Raw genomic sequence first — 19014 nt, 5'->3', positions numbered from 1 at the left:
GCCCTCCTGCACACTCTGCCTGGAGCAACTAGGAACACAAATGAGCACTTACACCTTGGGTGTTTGAACCTGAAAAATGTCACTTTAATTCAGATCCCACTGAGCTGCCCTGGCCCTGCTCCGTGGCCGTGGAGCTGGGGGCACCCACGCTCTGTGCTCTCCGTGCCTTCGCAGGGACAGATGGAGAAACTCTGTTTCCAGGTGACTGTGCCCAAACAGGAACTGATCCCACTTCCTTTGGAGTGGGAAAAACTAAAAAGGGCAAGGTGCCAAAGACACTTTTCAAACTTTTTGGAAAGTACTGGACTACTGGGAAGATCAAACTGCAGCTATCTGAAAAATATAAAGAGAGAATTTATAATAGCTCAGGCTAAAAACTCCCTTACTTTTCTTGTGTAACATACACTAAACTTCAGTGGTCAGGAAAGGTCTAATGAAGCCTCAAGAACCACTGCCAAGCTCCTGGAGGTTTCAGTGTGGATCTGCTGGAGGAAGAGCTGAGGTAAGGTGTGTCAAGAGCCAATGGGAAAGACCCCAGTCTATGATGAGGTGCAGATGGGGTCTGGCACACACAAACCACAACCCCAGCTCCTGAGTTTGAAGGGGAAGTACAAAGGCAGCTCCAGCATTTCCAGAAACCATCCAGCCCCTTGCTGCTTTCATGGAAGCCGGAAAATTGCAGTTTACAGACTCCACTGGTTATGCTGTGCCAAAAGAGATACGTGAATTGTTTAACATTCATAGGAAGGACTCAGAGTCTATCTGGATGGAGCTCTGAGCAATCTGGTCTATTGGAAGGTGCCCCCCATGGCAGGGGCTTTGCAATGAGGTGGCCTTTAAGGTCCTTCCCAACCCAAACCGTTCTGTGGTTCCATGAGTCTATGACTGCATATGCATTTTTATATGGATTTTAATATGTGGGATAGAGATCTGACCTGCAGCTTACCCATCCCATCTTGCTATTGACTCCAGCAAGCTTTGCAACATTTACTGACATGTTTCAGGGGCTGCAATGCATTTTTGCATTATTAAAATGCACTAGATCAAGAAACTGATTTTTGTGCCATTTAAAGTACACAAGTTGGCTGCATGCCAGATCAAGACAGAACAGTAAAGGGCATTATACTGATCTCCTGGGAACATACTTGTCAAAGATATTTAGGATAAAATCCTTTAAATTTTTGGGTAGAGACTGATTAGCTGTACTTCTTCCCCTTCCCAGTCTGCATTATGAAGGGCTGTCCTCACAGACTCTTTCCCATTTTTGAGTACAGATCTATCAGCTCTGCACACCTCCTGGAATGATGGTGCTGATTTAGGTGTAACAAACTACCTCAGCTGTGTAACTAAGGGCAGAAGCTCCTAGGACACACTGGAGATGATTTCTCATGCAGTGCCATCGGCAGAACCAAAGCACATACTCCAGCTTTATGTCCCATCACTAGTCCTCCAAATGGATTTCTGCTCGGTCCATAGTACAGGCATCAACTCTTCAGCAATTACACCAGGACTCTTGGCTGAGAACAAGCACTTGGCTTTACTCAGTCCAAGACCAGCCCTGAGACATCAGTGGTGGAGGTTCAAACTGTGACTTCTCGTGTAGGTTTGTGATTCTCCAGCTGTGAGACTGCCTGTGCCGCCTGGGATCACTGCACCCCATTAAAACCTCATTAAAAAACCCCTTCATGTGTGCGACTCAGAACCACCAGTGCCAAGGCCAAGGGGTCTTACAGGGAAACAAGCACGACAGCTCAGGGATGTGGAAGGAAGAGCAGTTAATCCAGGAAAAGAGGAAGGAGAGAGGAGATTTCAAATTCTGATTTGTGGTGACAGAGCACAATGCTGATTTTGTGTTAGACTGGAAAACACCCACCCAGCTTCTGCGAGGAGCAGAGAGAAGCCAGCATTCCTACAGGCAGCCCCTCCTGTGCCCAGGGGCACGGGGCACTGCTGTGCCCTGGCTGGAGGGGCTGCCTGTGCCTGGCACCAGCGGCCTCCAGCACACACCGCGTTGGCAACAGCAACCAACAGCTGTCTCCCAGTGTGCTTTTCCCAGAAATCCCTCCGCTCCCGCCCCTGAAAAGGTGCCAGTGATGCACTTACCTGGTGGGAGAAAGGCTGTATGCTGCTGCAACTGCATGTTGGCAAGAGCTTGCTGGTATTGGAAGATACCAGTGTTAAAGACTGCGGTGGCACCATTGGTTTTTTCAAGCGCAGGCCTCTTTGGTAAGGGGGGAAGAACAGCTTGAGGAATTCCCTGAATGGTGGATGGGTATAAAAATAAAGTCCAGTAACAAAAAGAAAAAAAAAAAAAAAAAGAAAAAAAAAAAAGGGAGGGGGTGGGTGGGGTGTGGAGGAGGATGGGAGGGAAGGAGGAAGGGAGAGAGGGAGGGAGGAGAAAAGGAGAGAGAAAAAGGAAAAAAAGAAAAATCAGTAGAAGGCAAAATAACCAGGCAGCACCATGTTTCTCCATGAGCAAGCAAGCGGCATAGCAGACTGAACTACCAAATAAAAGGCGAGGGAACAGCTTTCCAGGGAGCACTATTTGCCTACCACTAGAGCGGCACAGGGACCGGCGGGACAGCCGCTATGGGCACCGGCATCAGTGCCACGCCACGGGAAAGCTTCGGGCTGGGCCAGGAGCGAGGCTCTCGGGGAAGCAGCACTGCTAGCTCCATGAGGATCACACGTAGAAGCCATGTTAATAGTCACCGTCTGGAGAGGATGGCAGGGCCGTGGTGACACCCCAGTCCCCGGGCCCCAGCGCTGCCCGGGCATGCAGAGCGCGCCGCATGCCGGCCCCGGCCGCCTCCGCGCCACCAAGCCATGCCAACGCCCCTGCGCCGGCACCCGGGAGGGGACGGGGGACAGGAGGGCAGGGGAGGGGACGGGAAGGGGCCGGCAGGGCGCGGGGGCAGCAGGGAGGTCACCCAGCCTGGCCCGGCCGCCCACACGCCCTTTGCCGGGGACGTGGGGAGGGAAACCGGGATGTTCCATTTCTACACATTAACCCCAAACTCGACTCTACGATACAGCTACATGCCAAGCTAAAAGGTGAAAGGTCATAGTACCAGGTCAAAGGTTGCCTCGAGGGGTCGCTTCAGTGATTTGACAGCCGACTGAGTCTTAATTAGCAGGCAGCGAGCACATGATGGCAATGGCCAGTGGGGTCAAGCGCATTAACATAAACAGCAAGCAGAGGTGCGTCATGGGGGCAGCAGTGCATTTGGGGAGGTGAGAAAAAACAAATAAAAACAAATCACCGGATGCCGTGTACAACGGTAACAAGACTAGGCATGCATGGGCCCGACGGGCAGGGCAGCGGGGCAGCAGGGGGTGCCCAGGGCCACCCCCGGCCCCCACCAGGGCCACGCCGGGCGGGCCGCGGGGCTCACGGCCACGCACAACGGGGCTCCCGCCCGTGCCGGACCCGCGGCCACCGCCTCGCCCCGCCGGCCCTGCCGCCCCCACTGTGCTCCGCTTCCCACACCCACGGGCTCAGCACAGGCGGGACCCTCTGCCACCACAGCCCCCCAGTGCTGCCCTCGCCTCGCCAGCACACCGGCTCCTCGGGGGCCCAGGTCTGGCTGCTACCGCTACGGGCCCGCACGAGCGCCCGGGACAGCCACCGCCAGCCCTCGGGGACACGGGACGGGGACAGCAGGAACATGGCCAATCCACTTCAAACTACGCCTCTACAAACACGGACTTACAGAAACTAAACACAGATTTATCTAGCTGTGCAGCTGGACAGATACACATCTGCTCACACACGGACATACAGCCAACCAGAGACACAAGTAGCCCACACGGAGACACACGCACACACGTATGCACGCACAGAGGTACACACGGGTACTCCGTACATCAGCAGGCAAAATTAGTCACACACCTCAATGGTCTGGAACTACTTCACAGCAGATCTGGCACCACATGCTGAGAAAGCTCATTGCACCATGTAGTGACCGGGGTCCCCGAGCACACGCACCCTCCTCAGCAAGGACAAACACACATCCACCATTGCCTCTCCTCAATGTACGTCTACGTCCACAAGTGCTCCCACACTCACCATGGCAGCTGCAGTCGCTGCTGCTTGGGCAGCTGCAGCTTGGTTAACCTGGTACTGGGCAGCCTTGATCTTGGCTTGCAGGTGTGCAGGAGGGTGAAAATATTTGCACTTTTCCCGGGAGCACCTCCCTTTGATGTAATCCATGCAGACGGTGACCGTGTTGTCGTTGGTGTCGATCATGGCGCTGTCGGCGGGGTGAGCGAAGCGGCAGTCGTTCTCTCCCCTGTTGCAGTTCCCACGCTGGTACTCTCGACATACCTGTGACACCAGGAAAAGAAAGCAATTACTTTGGATGATGGGTGTTGCAGGCACGGCTCGCAGCACAGACAAACTTTCTGAAAGCCTGCGAGAGCACCACGAGGAAGGGGCCTGGCCCAGGTGGTGCACTGCAGTGGGATGGAGGGCTCAGGAACCTGGCAGCAGAGACTGGCTTCTCCAGAGCCACTTCTGATGTCAAGGAGCATGAAACCTCACCATGATCAGAGCCAAGCACACAGCAGGTGTCATTCTGGCTCCCAGCTAGCTGCCCAGGGGCTGTTTCTGTCTCCTGAAATGTGCCGTGGCTGCTCCCGGGCACGGCCATGCCCTGCTGTGACCTGGCTGTGCTCGATGTGCTCATTACGGTGAGTGGACGGTGTGTGGCCACCGCCAGGGAGCCCCACCGGGTGGGCACTCTGTGTCCATGTGCCCCCACGAGCCAGGTGCCTGCCAGGAGACAGCAACCCAAGCCCACGGTGGTGGCACATCCCTTGTGCTGCCCAGCCGTCACCCTGGGGAGGTGGGGAATGGCAGCGGCCACAGCCGCAGCGGCCACTGCTCTCGCTGTCACACGCCAGCAGCCAGATGGAGCTGGAGGGCTCAGACACTGCAGCTGCTTGGGTGACAGCCCCTGCAGGGTCCCCGTGGGCTCCAGCCAGCCCCGAGCCCACACAGACCCCCAGGCCCCCGGCCACCCCAGCACCGCAGACACGGACTGTGGCACCAGTGTGACAAACACCGGCCCCCTCTGCACAGGTGCAAACCCCTGTGTATGACAGACTGACATGGGCTCCTGTCATGGTCAGTTCTCCAAAGTGCCAACAAAACACACTTCGCATTCCAGTTTTCCAAAGGCCATAGGAAACAAAGGGACAAAAGCAACCAGGTCTGTATAAAAATAAAACCCTTTAGCAGATGGAACTTCCTGTTCAAGGTGGCTGCCTGTGAGCTTGGATTGTAAGTATTTCCTCAAGAACCTTGGCTCTGATCCCTGCAACAACCCAGATTTGGAGGTGGTTTGGTTTCCCTTTACACCAGTCCTCTGGCTGCTGTTTAATCCTCGTGCCACTGCCACTGCTACCTGCAAATCCTCCATGGTTATGAAGTGACCCCCCTGTAGGACCAGGACCAGGTTAAGTGTGAAAACATTTGTTCAGGGCCATTCCTGAAGATTCATAGGCTTTTTTCACGTGGTAACAGACTCCAGGTATGTACTGGCACCTGAGCCACGTGAGCTAGGCTCAGCCCCTCCAGGCCCCTGCTCATCCCGTGTCCTCTTGCTCAGGGCTTGCAGAACAGATTCTGCAGCACGCCAGAAACAGCTCAGGCAAATTCCTGGGCTGGAAAAGAACCACTGGCCTGCCAGGTAATCCTGCAGCCAGATCCCTTCCCTGATACAGTCCCCTCCAGTGACACATGCCAGCCAGCACAACAGTCCTGATCACCCAGAGCTGACCAGCTCCAAGAACTTTTAAGTTGCTTCTTTCTGGCAAAACATGGTATGTAAGAACCAAGCAAGAAACAGCTTGGCTGTGGTCATTCTTGGCTTTGGAACACTTCTAATAGAAAATAATAGCATTCTAACAGAAACAGCTGCTTTTGATAAAGCACTAGGCAATTCCTTTTTCTCTCAATTCCCTGTCCTTCTTGCTTCTTTTCTAGTTCACTGAAGAACCACACTTTGTTCAAGATATTTCCTGCAGGGGAGGAGTGTGAGGAAAGCTGTGGAAAAGCCTGAAGCCATGACATTTCCATCCTGAGATGCAGATTCCTTACAAGAGTGGCTGAAAGCACTGGACACCCAACACCTGCATGCTGTCAGTATGAAATCTAGATGAAAGCAATCCCACTGCTAGTATCAGTCACCGACCTCACTTTACCAAGACTCGCAATAATTCAGGAGACACAGTGCTGCCCAACACAGCTGTGGTGTCTGCCTGCATCCCTGAAAACCCCAGGTGTGCTTACTGAGAGCTTTCAGCCTGGGAACAGCCTGGGTCTGTATGCCAGAATGCGTGCTGACCTAATTTCTGCCAGCGTATATCACTCTTGAAAATAAATATTTAAAATTCTAAGCAGAACCAATCATACTCCAAGATTAGTTGCTAACATCATTGTGGTTATTTTTCTCCAGGACAGTTCATTCCGAGGGAGAGTGAGTGAAGCCTTATAAAGCTCTGATCATGCCATCACAAATGGCAATGCCACAGCTGCAGCTCCCTGGGAAAGCAGGTAGACACTGCTGGCTCCTCTGGGAGGCAATAGCCAGATCATATAGAATCTCCAAAATCCATTCTGCATTTCTGTAGCCTATAAAGTACATTCAAATATTTTGCTGCTCATAAAAATTACGTGCTTGTTTAGTGTTTGGATACTAAATTTGGATACTCCAGATCAGATGACCACTGTACTGGAAAGCATTTGCAAATTATGTTCTCACCTATATGTTTCACTGTTTAAACTGAATTTGCAGAAGGGAAAAACAGTACTGTGACCCTGAGAGTGCTACTCTAGCATCTCCCTCTCATGCAGAGGAGTTTGGCTCAGCAGTGCACCACTTCTTGAACAGCAATATCAAGAGAATGCAGCGTCCAGAGAGCCAAATCCTGCACGCTGAGGTCCCAGATGACACCAGCTCCCTGTGCACAGCGGTCACAGCCTGCGGCCAGCACCAGGGCTGCCCTGGAGGGGCACACAAAGGGGTGCCCCTGCTTTCCAGGGTGCTTGGGGACAATGGGTACATCCTGCTTATGACCAGGATGCTTTTGAGCCCTCATGTCCCACCCTGACCAGCCCATGGGCGCTGCAGGGCTGGAAGCACAATCAAACACAGCTGCTGATCTTGGCAGCACAACCCAAAGGGTTCCCACCACAGGCATCTTCCTCTCCATACTCATTTCCAAATCCATTATGATTTATTTACAAATTTACCTAATTGCATTTTGGTTTTAATCCACCTCTGGCAGGTGTCCATCATGAAACAGAGTCCTCAAGGGAAAAACATCCCTGGGTGATTCCAGCCAGCCACCTGTGTGCCAGCTCAGAGCCCGGCACGGCTGCCTTCCCTGCAACCTGAGCGTGCTTTGGGGAGCGCTTCCCTCGGGGAAAACATCTCTAAAAAGGGAAATGATGTGATCCCACAGGAGGGTGACCTGTGGTGATGTGAGCTCTGAGAATAGTGACAGCAGCAGCGGGAAATGCTGGCTGCCAGATGATCCTCCACACTGCTCCCAGCTCGCCCCTTCTGAGCAGCAGCTCGCCAGTCAGGGATGCAGCTAAGGAAAAGGAATTAAGTTCCCTTGGAAGGAGAGTTAATCCCTGTTAGTGCAGATGCACAGGCAGAAAGAACAGAGTTACAAACACAGTAGGCTGCATAAAACAGAGATCCTTCTTGCTCCTCCCAGCGTGCTCCCTGAGCTCAGTGAGCAGACCCACTGCCAGAAGGGAGACCAGCAGCAGGCGTGCAGGACATGGCAGCCTTGAGCCCCAACCCCCGCGGTGTCCAGCACACAGCAGGGTGGCAGCAGGGCAGCCTGGCTGCTCAGCCTCCCCATCGCTGCCTTTTAACCACCAGACCCAACCAGGGCTGCCCAGCACCTGCTCTCAGGTTGTGCCCACAGGCTCTGCCCTCAGGCTGTGCTCCACACTCTCAGGCTGTGCTCCACACTCTCAGGCTGTGCTCCACACTCTCAGGCTGTGCTCCACGCTCTCAGGCTGTGCTCCACACTCTCAGGCTGTGCTCCATGCTCTCAGGCTGTGCTCTCAGGCTGTGCCCATGGGCTGTGCCCCAGGCTCATGGCAGCTGGTGGCCGTCCCTGGCTCCCCGCCCACGATGCCGCAGCACCGATAAGGTGCCGAAAACACTTTGAGGCCTTTGAGATAAGAAAGATTTGGAGCAAGGGAGAGCAGCAGCTCGAGAGCACGACACTTGTCAGGGTTGTAGCGAGGGTGATAAGCCAGGTGCGGGAGGCCAGCAGGGGAGCGTGGGCACCGTCTGCCCAGAGCCAGAGAGGCCGAGTTATCTGCACCCCAGCAGCTGCAGCTCTCTGCAGCTCTGTACCTCTCCCTAGCGCTCAGGGGCTGTGCCCCCACCGTGTCAACGCCTTCTGGGCACACACTAACAGCTCCGTGGCACCCTTGCTGCTGCCATGATCATTCCTAAACATTCCCACTTCCTTCTGCAAGGGAGGGTCAGAAGCAGACCGGCAGCCTGAACTTACTGTACAATCACTCAGTCACTCCTCGTTCTTACCATCACAAAGATACAACATTACAGCCCAAGTGAAACCTGCGTTATTTGCTTTCACAAGGAAAGTATTTCCTACCTAGAAGACATAATAAATGATAGCACTTGTGAGAGTAAGGTACACCACCCAGCTCCTACCTCCAGCCTGTCTGTCCTCATCAGCTTCTGGGCAGCGGCGGCGGCAGCGGCAGGGACCGGCACGCCGGGGTTTCCCGTCACCAGCATCGGGGCCGTGGGCAGGATCTCGGCGGGGACCAGGCCTGGAGACACCGGCCCCAGGTAGGGGTTGAAGGCGGCTGACGCGTTGGTGGCTAAGCTCGGTGCAACGGAAAACATCGGCTGCAGTTAGAGACAGGGAAAGACACACTTAACATGTGCTGTGCAGCAGCTTGCCGTGCTGTCACCCAAACAGCTCCCCGGCCATCTCCTGGAGCTGAACGGGGTGAGTTTCTGCTGCTAGCTGGAAAGGAGCATTTGTTGTGTTTGTGGGTCGTGGGGAACACCCGTGCAGTTGTTGCACGTGAGCAAGAGCATGGGACAGATATCCCCACCAGCCTCTGCTGGCTCTCCTCCTCCAGCTTCCCTGCACACTCACAGCACGTGGCAGCTCCTGGAGCAAACTCACAGTGGATCCACCCTCCAGCAATGCCATAGTGGATGACAGATGCTCTGTGGGGTCACAGAGAGTCCAGGGCTACCAGGGAGACACGGCCACAGCAAGTACAACACTGACTCTTGGAGAAAAGGCATCTGAGAGCCCTGACAAAGCATCAACCACTCTCAACTTCAGGCACAGGCAAAGCTTTTCCGAGCCTGCTGCAGCTAGAGCTGGCTCGGGAACTCCTGGGGTTTCACAGCCACAATCCTCCCGCTTTACAGAATCCAGCAGGCTGGCCATGCAGATACTCAGACACTCGCTGCATCAGGGAGATGCTTTAGTTAGGCTAAAACATTAAACCAGTGGAAGAAAGAGCACATGCAAATTTGATTTTATTTTGTTTGTTTGCATGTTTCCAAAAAAGAGTCAAATGCCCTTGTGGGTGTGAAGAGCTCAAATAATGCTGTGAAAACCCAACACAGAGCTGCTACATTGCAGCAAGGATTAAATAACACTCCTGCCCCCAAATGCAGTGTAACTGCCAAATAAAATTCAGCCAGGAGTGTTTGTCTTTCACTATCTAAATAAAGCAGTTACTCAAGGCATTTAGGTTATTTTCCCCAACTAATTTTTAGAGGGAAAAACAACTACAGATTTAACACAATTCTTTCTCTGTTTCCTATCAATTTAAGGCAGACAGCAGAGAAGAGCACATGTTTCTGTATTCCTGAGGAAATGACTGAATTGTCTGGAAGCAAGAGACTTTGGAAATAATGAACAAAACCATGCAGGGATTACTGGAGAAAACAGAATGAGAGTGGTGTAAATGGATATAATTTCTGTAATGCTTATGATTCTTCACCTATGTGAATGAAAAACAACCTGGCAAATATTACAGGAAATTAAATATTACTCTTAAATACACTATTAATTAACTGCATTTTTCATTACTGGTTTATCAGCTTGTAATAATGAACTTCAAAATAGAACCAGTCTGTTAGTGTGTGACTTAAGAGACGCTGGTGTTTGATTTCAGCCCAATACACTCAGACACCTGTGTGCTTGCTGTACAGCAAATAAGACTACCCCATTTATTTCCTACTGAGCTTATTTTCTAGCAATATAAATATCCTGCTTTTGACCACCGCAGAATAACAGCACGTTATCAGAGCCAGCTGGCATTGCTCTGAAGCTCACCGGTACATCGTGATGTGCTGCACAGTCTAAGTGGGGACACCCCCCGTCCTCCAGCCCCATTGGCACATGGCCGCTCTGGGCCAGGGCACAGAGCCACCCCAGCTCTCTGCTGCTGGATGGGCTCCTACTGACTGATGCACTAGCCATGCTCAAGCTGAGCCTAACTCCCTCTAAACTAAAGCTCAATTCCAGCAAGCAATTCTCTGGGCAAGTTCCCTTGAGTGATGGGAAAACACCCAGTGGGCATCTTCTCAAAGCCAGGAGTTTCCTAGAGCACATAATATTGCAAAGGAAATGAAAATCTCATGCAGATCACTCACTTTCCAAACTCTGAGAATAAAGTTGTGAAAGATAAATTAACTCAAGATTTCTGAAATTAATTAAAAATATTACTTCAGGCAAGGCAGAATTAAGCAACACAAAGACATACAGAGGGGCATTTCAGTGCAGCTGGTTCCTCTCCCATTCCCGACCTCTGTGGGATTTCCCTGGTGGGGAAGCCTGTGCTGCCTGCACTCAGCCCCAGCTCCTGAGGGACCCCTGGAGTGCACGTACCACGGGCTGCAGCGGGGCTCCGGGCATCATGGCATTGGCCAGCTGCATCTGCTGGGCCAGCATGGCCATGTTCTTCTGCTGGATCAGGTTATTGCGGCCATTGATCTCCAGCTGCGTTTTTAAGTGTGGTGGTGGGTGAAGATATTTGCAGTTTTCCCTTGAACATCGACCCTGAAGAAGAGAATGGACACAGTAGGATTAGAAGCTGCATCTTTGTTCCTTATGCCATGAGCTAAAGCAAACACAAGCAGACACACTTACCAGATACCTGGAAAATGAGATCTTACATGAGCACAATGTAAAAGTCAGAGCCAATTACTGCTGAATGGCTATCATGGAACTACAACATGTGTTGCTGGAATCAGAGGAGCAGTTAACCAACCTGACTCTGAAATCCAGATTTTACTCAATGTCCTCATTTCAACGCTGGGGTTTAGGCTGTTCCACAACTCTCTGGATGAGATCCAAAGCCTGGCAGTTTGTGTTGCACACCCCAACCACTCAGTGTACTTCATACACTCAAATGCTTTAAAGCCATAAAAAATCATTCCTGTGATCTAATGCAATGTCCTCTGGCTCCCAGGAAACAAGGAGCCTTGCTGCTTCCCTATTGAGACCAGCATTTCTATCCACCTAGGAGATGGTCTTTAAGGAAAGCTATTTACTCAGAGTTAAAGACTACCAGACTATACCACAGCCCCAAGTAAACTGTGCTTATGCTTTGCTATCACCAGCTAGTATCAAAACACTTACATCCTCCTTGTTTGCACGTAGCTCTGGAGCTCAGGGCACCTTTAACTTTCAATCTCTTTTAATTTACAGATCTCAGCGAATTTCCCAGAAGAAATGCAGATTTGTCTGTCTGGGAGCAGGGTTTCTTGTTTCACTTTTATTTCATGGACCTTTACAAATGGTCCACAGAGCGCCCAGGAGCTGGAAGGCGCGGGCTGGAAACCAGTGGCACAGATGTCACCAGAACACGGGCAGCGTTCATCCCCTGACCCTGCAGCGAGCAGCTCCCAGTTACCCTGCCACTGGATCCTGCTAACTGCAGTCGGCAGAGTTCAAGGCAGTTCTTCATCTCTCTGAACCTTCTCTGAACTCTCTTCCCATCATTACAAAAGGAATATCATAAGTGGGTAAATTCAGAGGTGGCAGGGGATGCTGCAGTGTCCTGCTGGGCCACACCAGCACAGCGGGGGGATTAACCCAACCCTACTGGACTAAACGCTGGACAAATGCTCCCGAGGCTCCCCAGCATGCCCCTCAGCAGAGGCCCTCGAGGCCAGTGGGGTGAGGGACAGGGGCCAGCTGGGTCCCTCGGTGTCCCAGGCAGTCTCACGTGGTGCTTTGCCCCAGCTCTGGGCTCAGCAGTGTCAGGAGTGCCCGCTGAGCTCAGCTCAGCCCCTCCGACCACCCGGACAGCACCGTGTCTGCAGCAGCTGCCACACCAGCTTCTCACTCTGATTTCAGTGTGGCAGCAAGCACACATTTGCTTTGCTCTCCTTGCAGCAGTAAATCTTTTAATCTCATGCTGCCTCTCCATTTCTTTTTTTGGTTTTAATAATAGATTTATTTCCTACTCTGTATAGTTCACTTTCATTGTCAAAAATGAAGAAATGCCATCCACTCCGGATGGGAGCAGGATGTGCCTGACCTTGCTGTGTTCAGCCTCCTGTGACACCTCACTGAGTGCAGCACAGGGCTCAGCACAGTCTGGTGATCAGGAGTTGGACTGGGAGGATTTTTCACCTTGCCTTCAGGGGAGCAGGAACTTGTACCTGTCCCCAGGCACCCTCCCACAGGGCAGAAGCATCCCCAGCTACACACCATGGCTTTACTCCCCACAAAGCAAAGTCACTTTGTGTGAACACTTACAGAATTGTGGAAAACATGGCAAACTGACAAAAGAAAATGACCAATCGTGCCTTGGAAAAATCACTCCCAAAATTCTACATTCTGAAAATCCAGGGTATTTCTAGAAGACTTGGATCCTCTGACAGGTGTGTTGGATGATGTCAGTACACCTGGGTGTTTCAGACCTGCACACAGGTGAACAGGAGTGTGCCCATCTCTTTGTGGTCACCACCAGCCCACCAGCCTGTTCCCCACAACACCAGTTTTCTGGGAAGCATAGCACACCCTGTTTTTAACATCCCACAGTAAATGTTAGCAATACAACTGCAATTTTTGCTTTCTGATAACACCCTGATTGCATATTTAATAACAGAAAAGCTTCCTTGGGATTCCCTTCTGAGACTGCAAGCTCCTTTACTCGCTGAGTCTGCGATTCTGTAATTTGAAGTGGCCATTCATGGTCAGACCTACAACCCTCTAACATTTAACAGGCTACCTCCTAAAGTCAGAAGAAAAATCTCGTGGCCAACAGAGACTCCAGTGAGCACTACAGATCCCAGCTGCCCTGCATGAACAGCACCAGCCCATGACTACTGAACAACTATTAATGACGGGCAGAAGCGTCAGCCACTGAAACACGTGTGGGTGTTCTGAGGGTGCTGCTGCTGGAGCTGCGCTGTTCCCTCAGCCGGGGGCTCTGCCTGGGGCTGCTTCCCCTGGGCTGGGGCTGCCAAAGCTGCAGAACCAGCAGCCACGGCTCAACAGCACAGCTGGAACACACGGAGTGCTCCTGATCCAAAACAAACACACAGCCACCTCCCTCTGTCAGGGAGTACAAATCGAGTACAAATCCCTCCTGACCCGGCGCCTTTGAACCCGAGCAGGAGGATGGCTGTACGTACCACAGCCATTGCCTGTAAATGGTAAAACTATTTCTCCCGATGCCCATGTGTTTTACAGGAAAACATTTAACTCCATGTAAGCTATGGTTTCCTCTTTAAAAATAAACTGTTTGCAGGCGTGTTGAGGCTGCCTGCCGCATTCAGAGAAACCTTTTTAATGTATCCCAGGGCCTGCCTGGCTGCCTGCAGCCCCATGACTTACACCTCTGAGGCCAGAGAGAGGCAGGGCTGCAGTCACTGTGCCTCTACACAAAGCTGATGCACAGCCTGTTTGCAGACATGCCCAACACCTGCTGGAGGGGTCACTGCACCCAGCTCTGCCCCTGCCTGACGCTGTGGGACCACAGGTGCCTCTCCTCAGAGCTGGTCCCACAGGTGCGTCTCCCCAGATGCTGGTTCAGGGCCAAACCCAGAGATGGGGGCTGTGCTCGCCCTCCACACCCTGCAGCTCCCCCAGCTCACAGCCCAACAGCCTGCCATGGAGGGGCTGCGGGTTTGGACGCTCCCAAACAGCTCTCAGAGCAAGCAGAATGCCAGCTGGGGGCAAACACACATCTCAGGGCAAGGAGGTGAGGGCATCACCTCTGTGAAGCCCCCTCAGCTCCCCCCAGGGCTGCTGCTGTGGCACAGGGATACGGATGGCAGCACTCTGCAGCCACTTTTTAAAGTGAATCCTTTCATGTGACAACACACCGAACTGACCACTTAATGACATCTCTGTGTGTGATTGTTGTACATAAAAGCCTCAACCCCTCTAATGGATCATTTGGCTTGCACAGCTAATAGCACTCCTATGGGAGCTGTCCTACTGCCATGAAATACAACAGGATTTAAAAAAAGAAAGAAAAAAGCAAACAGAGCAAGCAGACTGCCAGCAGGAAACAGAAGAAAAGACACCAGCTCAGCAGCAAAACCCTCCCAGCTGCTCCTGCTGTCTGTGGGTCCCTCCTCCTCCTCAGCCCCAAGGAAGCACAGAATGATCCCCAGTGCCACAAGAGTGGCATGAGGATGGGGATGGGGACAGGGATGCAGATGGCGACATTCACACCTGTGCCACTTTTCTTTGCACCCACAGTGATGTCAACTGAGCACCTGCCCAGTCCTAGCCACCCTGACTCAGGGTAAGGTGGCTGCTAGGATACCTCCAAATGACCCCAATTCTTATTTCATAACAGCATTAGCAAATGCATCAACCACATATGGATGTACAAGTACTTACATAAATTCTTTAACTTTTATAAATTTATTTATATTTATGTATTTTAAAATTTATGTGTTTTCAACATTTATATAAATATTCAATACAATATGTGGTTGATCTTGGTATTACTACCAATGTTTGTATATCCCCATGTCTGTATAGGTACCACGTATGTACCAATCCATCAGTATTTATATTGACACTCCCAGGACACACAGACTCTGCAGCCTGAGATGGAGCAACACTTCATTTCCTCCCAAGCACCCCTCCACCTGCCCCCAGCCAGTGCTGTACCCCAGGACACGAGGGAACTACGTTTTTCCAGGGGGGTGCAGAAGGAGCAGGCTCCCCCCAGCCCGAGGGGCAGCACGGGGGTCACAGCACCTTTGGGAACCACAAGCTCTTCCCAGCGAGAGCTCCAGCTGCTCCTTGAGCTTCCAGTGCTGCCAAATCCTTTTAGAGCAATCTCTGGTAGCCCATATGATGCGCACTCAGGCACGCAGTGACCCACAATTTAAGAGGAGAATGACTATGGCTCTATGTCCGGATCAAGTAAAACACACGGCAGATTTAATCTGTTTACGGTGCAGATTCCCGTGGCGCCCAGCTGCCAGTGGCCAGAACAGCGGGATGCTGAGCAGGCGCTGGGATTGCTGTCATCCAAATCCTGCTCACAGCTGTAATCCCCTGACAGCGACTCGGCAGGCAGGACACAGAGCACTACACAGAACCTTCACCAGAAGTTCGCCCTGAACAGACAGAGCAAATCAGCAGCAGGAGCGGGGTGAGGGCTCATCACTGTGCCGATCCTTCTGCACAGAGCTCGGGACTGAGCCCATCTCGGGCCCCCGCCGCACAGGGACTCCAGCTGGGCATCCCTGACGGCTGCGTTTAGCTCCCAGAGGTGCCCACAGCGCGCCCCCAGCCTGGCATCCCCCTGCCCCATCAGACGAGACACGTGGCCCTCGAGATAGGAGCCGCATCCCCCACGTGCACCTGGGTGTGAGCAGGGACAGAGCAACCCCTCCAGATGTGTACATGGGCCAGGGGCGCACAGGCTCCAAAACAAGGACTAGGGGGAGAGGGGGAAAGAGAAGCAATTCCCTGGCTCTGATGCACTATCACCGCTCACAGCAGCCAGGACGTCCAGCAGGGCATTTCCACAGTGCGGGTGCTCAACTGCTGAAGCTCCCCGCCAGCTGCCTCGCAGGGCTCTGCCCGAGCAGGGGGCACAGAGGGCTCTCGGGAGGCTCTGCCCCAGCCTGGCTGCGGAGGCTGAGGCCCAGGGGGCGTGAGGACAGCAGGGAGGACAGCAGTGAGGACAGCAGGGAGGACAGCAGGGAGGACAGCAGGGAGGACAGCAGTGAGGACAGCAGGGAGGACAAAAGAGAGGACAGCAGTGAGGACAGCAGAGAGGACAGCAGGGAGGACAGCAGTGAGGACAGCAGTGAGGACAGCAGTGAGGACAGCAGTGAGGACAGCAGGGAGGACAGCAGGGAGGACAGCAGGGAGGACAGCAGTGAGGACAGCAGGGAGGACAAAAGAGAGGACAGCAGTGAGGACAGCAGTGAGGACAGCAGGGAGGACAGCAGGGAGGACAGCAGTGAGGACAGCAGGGAGGACAGCAGAGAGGACAGCAGGGAGGACAGCAGAGAGGACAGCAGAGAGGACAGCAGAGAGGACAGCAGGGAGGACAAAAGAGAGGACAGCAGAGAGGACAGCAGTGAGGACAGCAGAGAGGACAGCAGGGAGGACAGCAGGGAGGACAGCAGTGAGGACAGCAGTGAGGACAGCAGGGAGGACAGCAGTGAGGACAGCAGGGAGGACAGCAGGGAGGACAGCAGTGAGGACAGCAGGGAGGACAGCAGTGAGGACAGCAGGGAGGACAGCAGAGAGGACAGCAGGGAGGACAGCAGGGAGGACAGCAGAGAGGACAGCAGGGAGGACAGCAGGGAGGACAGCAGGGAGGACAGCAGGGAGGACAGCAGAGAGGACAGCAGGGAGAACAGAAGAGAGGACAGCAGAGAGGACAGCAGGGAGGACAGCAGGGAGGACAGCAGGGAGGACAGCAGGGAGGACAGCAGGGAGGACAGCAGAGAGGACAGCAGGGAGAACAGAAGAGAGGACAGCAGAGAGGACAGCAGGGAGGACAGCAGTGCCCCGCTCCCGTGCGTGGCCAGCGCCGGCTGCGGCTCCGGGCAGCGCTGAACCCCACAGAAATTACCCTCGTGGCCATAAGTGCCCTGTGCTGCCCGGCAGCACACAGCGGCCTCCTCCGGCTGCCTGAAGGTCAGTGGCCGCCAGCTTTTGTGTCTGCATTTTTATGGGAGAGCATCGCTGAGAACTGCAGCCCCACAGCCCAGACACGGAAATCACTGCTGGAATCGAATCCTGAAATGCCAGCACATCCACAGGTTTGGGGGTTTTATTGACAGAGTTTATATAAAAATTATACCTCTCCTGATTTCCTTGTTATCCTTTTAATTGTATTTTCCCCTTGTTTTTAGCAAGTACAGTATCTTGACATGCTGTTTTAAATACAATTTAAATATGATTAGAATACATTTGTCAGGCAAATATATTATTGACTGAAAAATAATTAATTCCCCAACATTAGTGGGGAAAGTAATTATCAAAATATTATTCTATTCAAGTGAAGTTAAATCATAAATTCTGACTGAAATTTGGGAAGTTTATTAAACTTCATTTCAAAATAGGATTGAGTTTACAACTGAGCACAGGTGAAACAAAGCACTCTGAGGGCAAAAGCTATGCTATGAAATTATGAAATTTCATAGCATCACAGAGTCACAGACTTGTCAGGGTTGAAAGTGACCCTAAAGATCACCCAGTTCCAATCCTCCTGCCATGGGCAGGGACACCTTCCAGTATCCCAGGTATCTCTGAGCCCTGTCCTACTCAGACTTGGACAGTTCCAGGGTTCCAGGGGCAGCCACAGCTACTCTGTCAACCTGTGCCAGAGCCTCACCAGACTCACCACCCTCACAGAGAAGAATTTCTGCTGAAAGAAGAAATTTGCCTGGACCTATCCTTATGGACAAATAAAACATTTTTCTGAAACCGAGGTCAGCCTCAAATGGGAACTGTTCTGAGGATCAATGCCAAAGCCTGGAGATATGATTTCAAATTAATCCCCTGAGCTCTGCTCCGAGGTGCCACTTTTCTTAGAATGTGGAGAGCAGACAGTGAACCCTCCCTCCCCAGGTGGACAGCGACAGCACAGGTACCTGCACACAGGTACAGAGCGGGTTCATGGCACGGGGGAAGCAGTGGCTGCTTGCACCTGGAAAAGCCAATAGCTGCTTTCCCAGCACGAGGAAGTGTACAAAGGATCACAAGTTTGAGTTAGCAGCATGAGAAACAATCCTGACTCCCCTTCAGCAATGGCACACGGAAACCTCCGCGGGGCCGCGCGCTCTGCTGGCTCTGGGCTCTGCAAGGGCTGGCTGGCACCTGACAGAACAAACCCAGCACGTTGCACTGCTGGGAACCCACGGGCTGCAGGGCAGCCTGTGAAATGCCTCACAGGAGCACCGAGAGGTGACCCGACTTTCAGGAACAAACAGCTCCAGGTCCCTGACTGCACACGTGCAAGAGACATTTTACAACACAATAAACTGCCCAAGATGGAAAGATACTGCTTAATGACATCCAAACCTTTCTACTTAGTGACTGCACATCTCCAGTACTGCCAAAATGACCCCGAGTGGCTACGGAGGCGGTGGGAGAGCTGTCAGGACTGGGCCAGAGGTTCTTGGGCACTACAGAACCCACAGCCTTTCAGAGCAGCAGGGAGACTTGTGTGGGTGCCATCATACCCACAGACAGGCTGCCTTTGGCACCTGACACCAAGTTCTGCCTCTGGCAACCAAACATTTGACATTTCTGGCTTTTCTGTACAGATTGCTTACATGATAAACAAATAAGGCCATTCAGACTACTCAGTAATAAAACAAAAGAGAGGCCAATCTAGCACACCTGGCACTCGGGACAGGCTGCTGCACGAGGCAGGTGCACGTCACGCCCAGGGCACTGGAGCTCCAAAGCAGTTTAGTCTGATGTCACTGCACCACTAAACACGAAGCTTGGAGATCAATTTCCACAGGGCCT

General features: G+C 52.6%; 1 protein-coding gene and 2 long non-coding RNA genes across 22 annotated transcripts in view; 1 reads left to right on the top strand and 2 right to left on the bottom strand.

Annotated features, from left to right (window-relative positions):
- The window catches only part of MBNL1 (muscleblind like splicing regulator 1), a 66937-nt gene that overhangs the window by 11366 nt on the left and 36557 nt on the right, over nt 1–19014 (bottom strand). For 13 of the 19 annotated variants that reach the window (XR_011002413.1, XR_011002405.1, XR_011002414.1 and 10 more), the window contains 5 exons: nt 10924–11094; nt 8712–8912; nt 4070–4327; nt 3072–3125; nt 2104–2257 (listed from right to left, as the gene is read on the bottom strand). Coding sequence is in view for 9 of the 19 variants with exons in the window: in XM_068200109.1 (XP_068056210.1) it covers nt 2104–2257; nt 3072–3125; nt 4070–4327; nt 8712–8912; nt 10924–11094 (838 nt within the window). In the remaining 10 variants the exon portion in view is untranslated. Of the gene's footprint in view, nt 1–64; nt 334–2103; nt 2258–3071; nt 3126–4069; nt 4328–8711; nt 8913–10923; nt 11095–19014 lie in introns of those variants that run through there. The other 6 variants (XR_011002408.1, XR_011002409.1, XM_068200112.1 and 3 more) reach the window with 2 other exon arrangements.
- Nucleotides 1–19014, bottom strand: part of LOC137479659 (uncharacterized) — a 127950-nt gene that overhangs the window by 79629 nt on the left and 29307 nt on the right. The window lies entirely within an intron of this gene.
- Nucleotides 2573–6408, top strand: LOC137479660 (uncharacterized). 2 transcript variants are annotated; one of them, XR_011002422.1, is made up of 2 exons: nt 2573–3201; nt 5990–6408. It is a non-coding gene; the product is annotated as an uncharacterized lncRNA (long non-coding RNA). The 2 variants fall into 2 exon arrangements; XR_011002423.1 differs by having other exon boundaries at nt 2573–3234.

This window comes from Anomalospiza imberbis, chromosome 10, assembly GCF_031753505.1.
Source record: "Anomalospiza imberbis isolate Cuckoo-Finch-1a 21T00152 chromosome 10, ASM3175350v1, whole genome shotgun sequence".
Lineage (NCBI taxonomy): Eukaryota > Metazoa > Chordata > Aves > Passeriformes > Viduidae > Anomalospiza > Anomalospiza imberbis.
The sequence above is the reverse complement of the archived record's forward strand: the minus strand, read 5'-3'. Positions and strand labels throughout refer to the sequence as shown.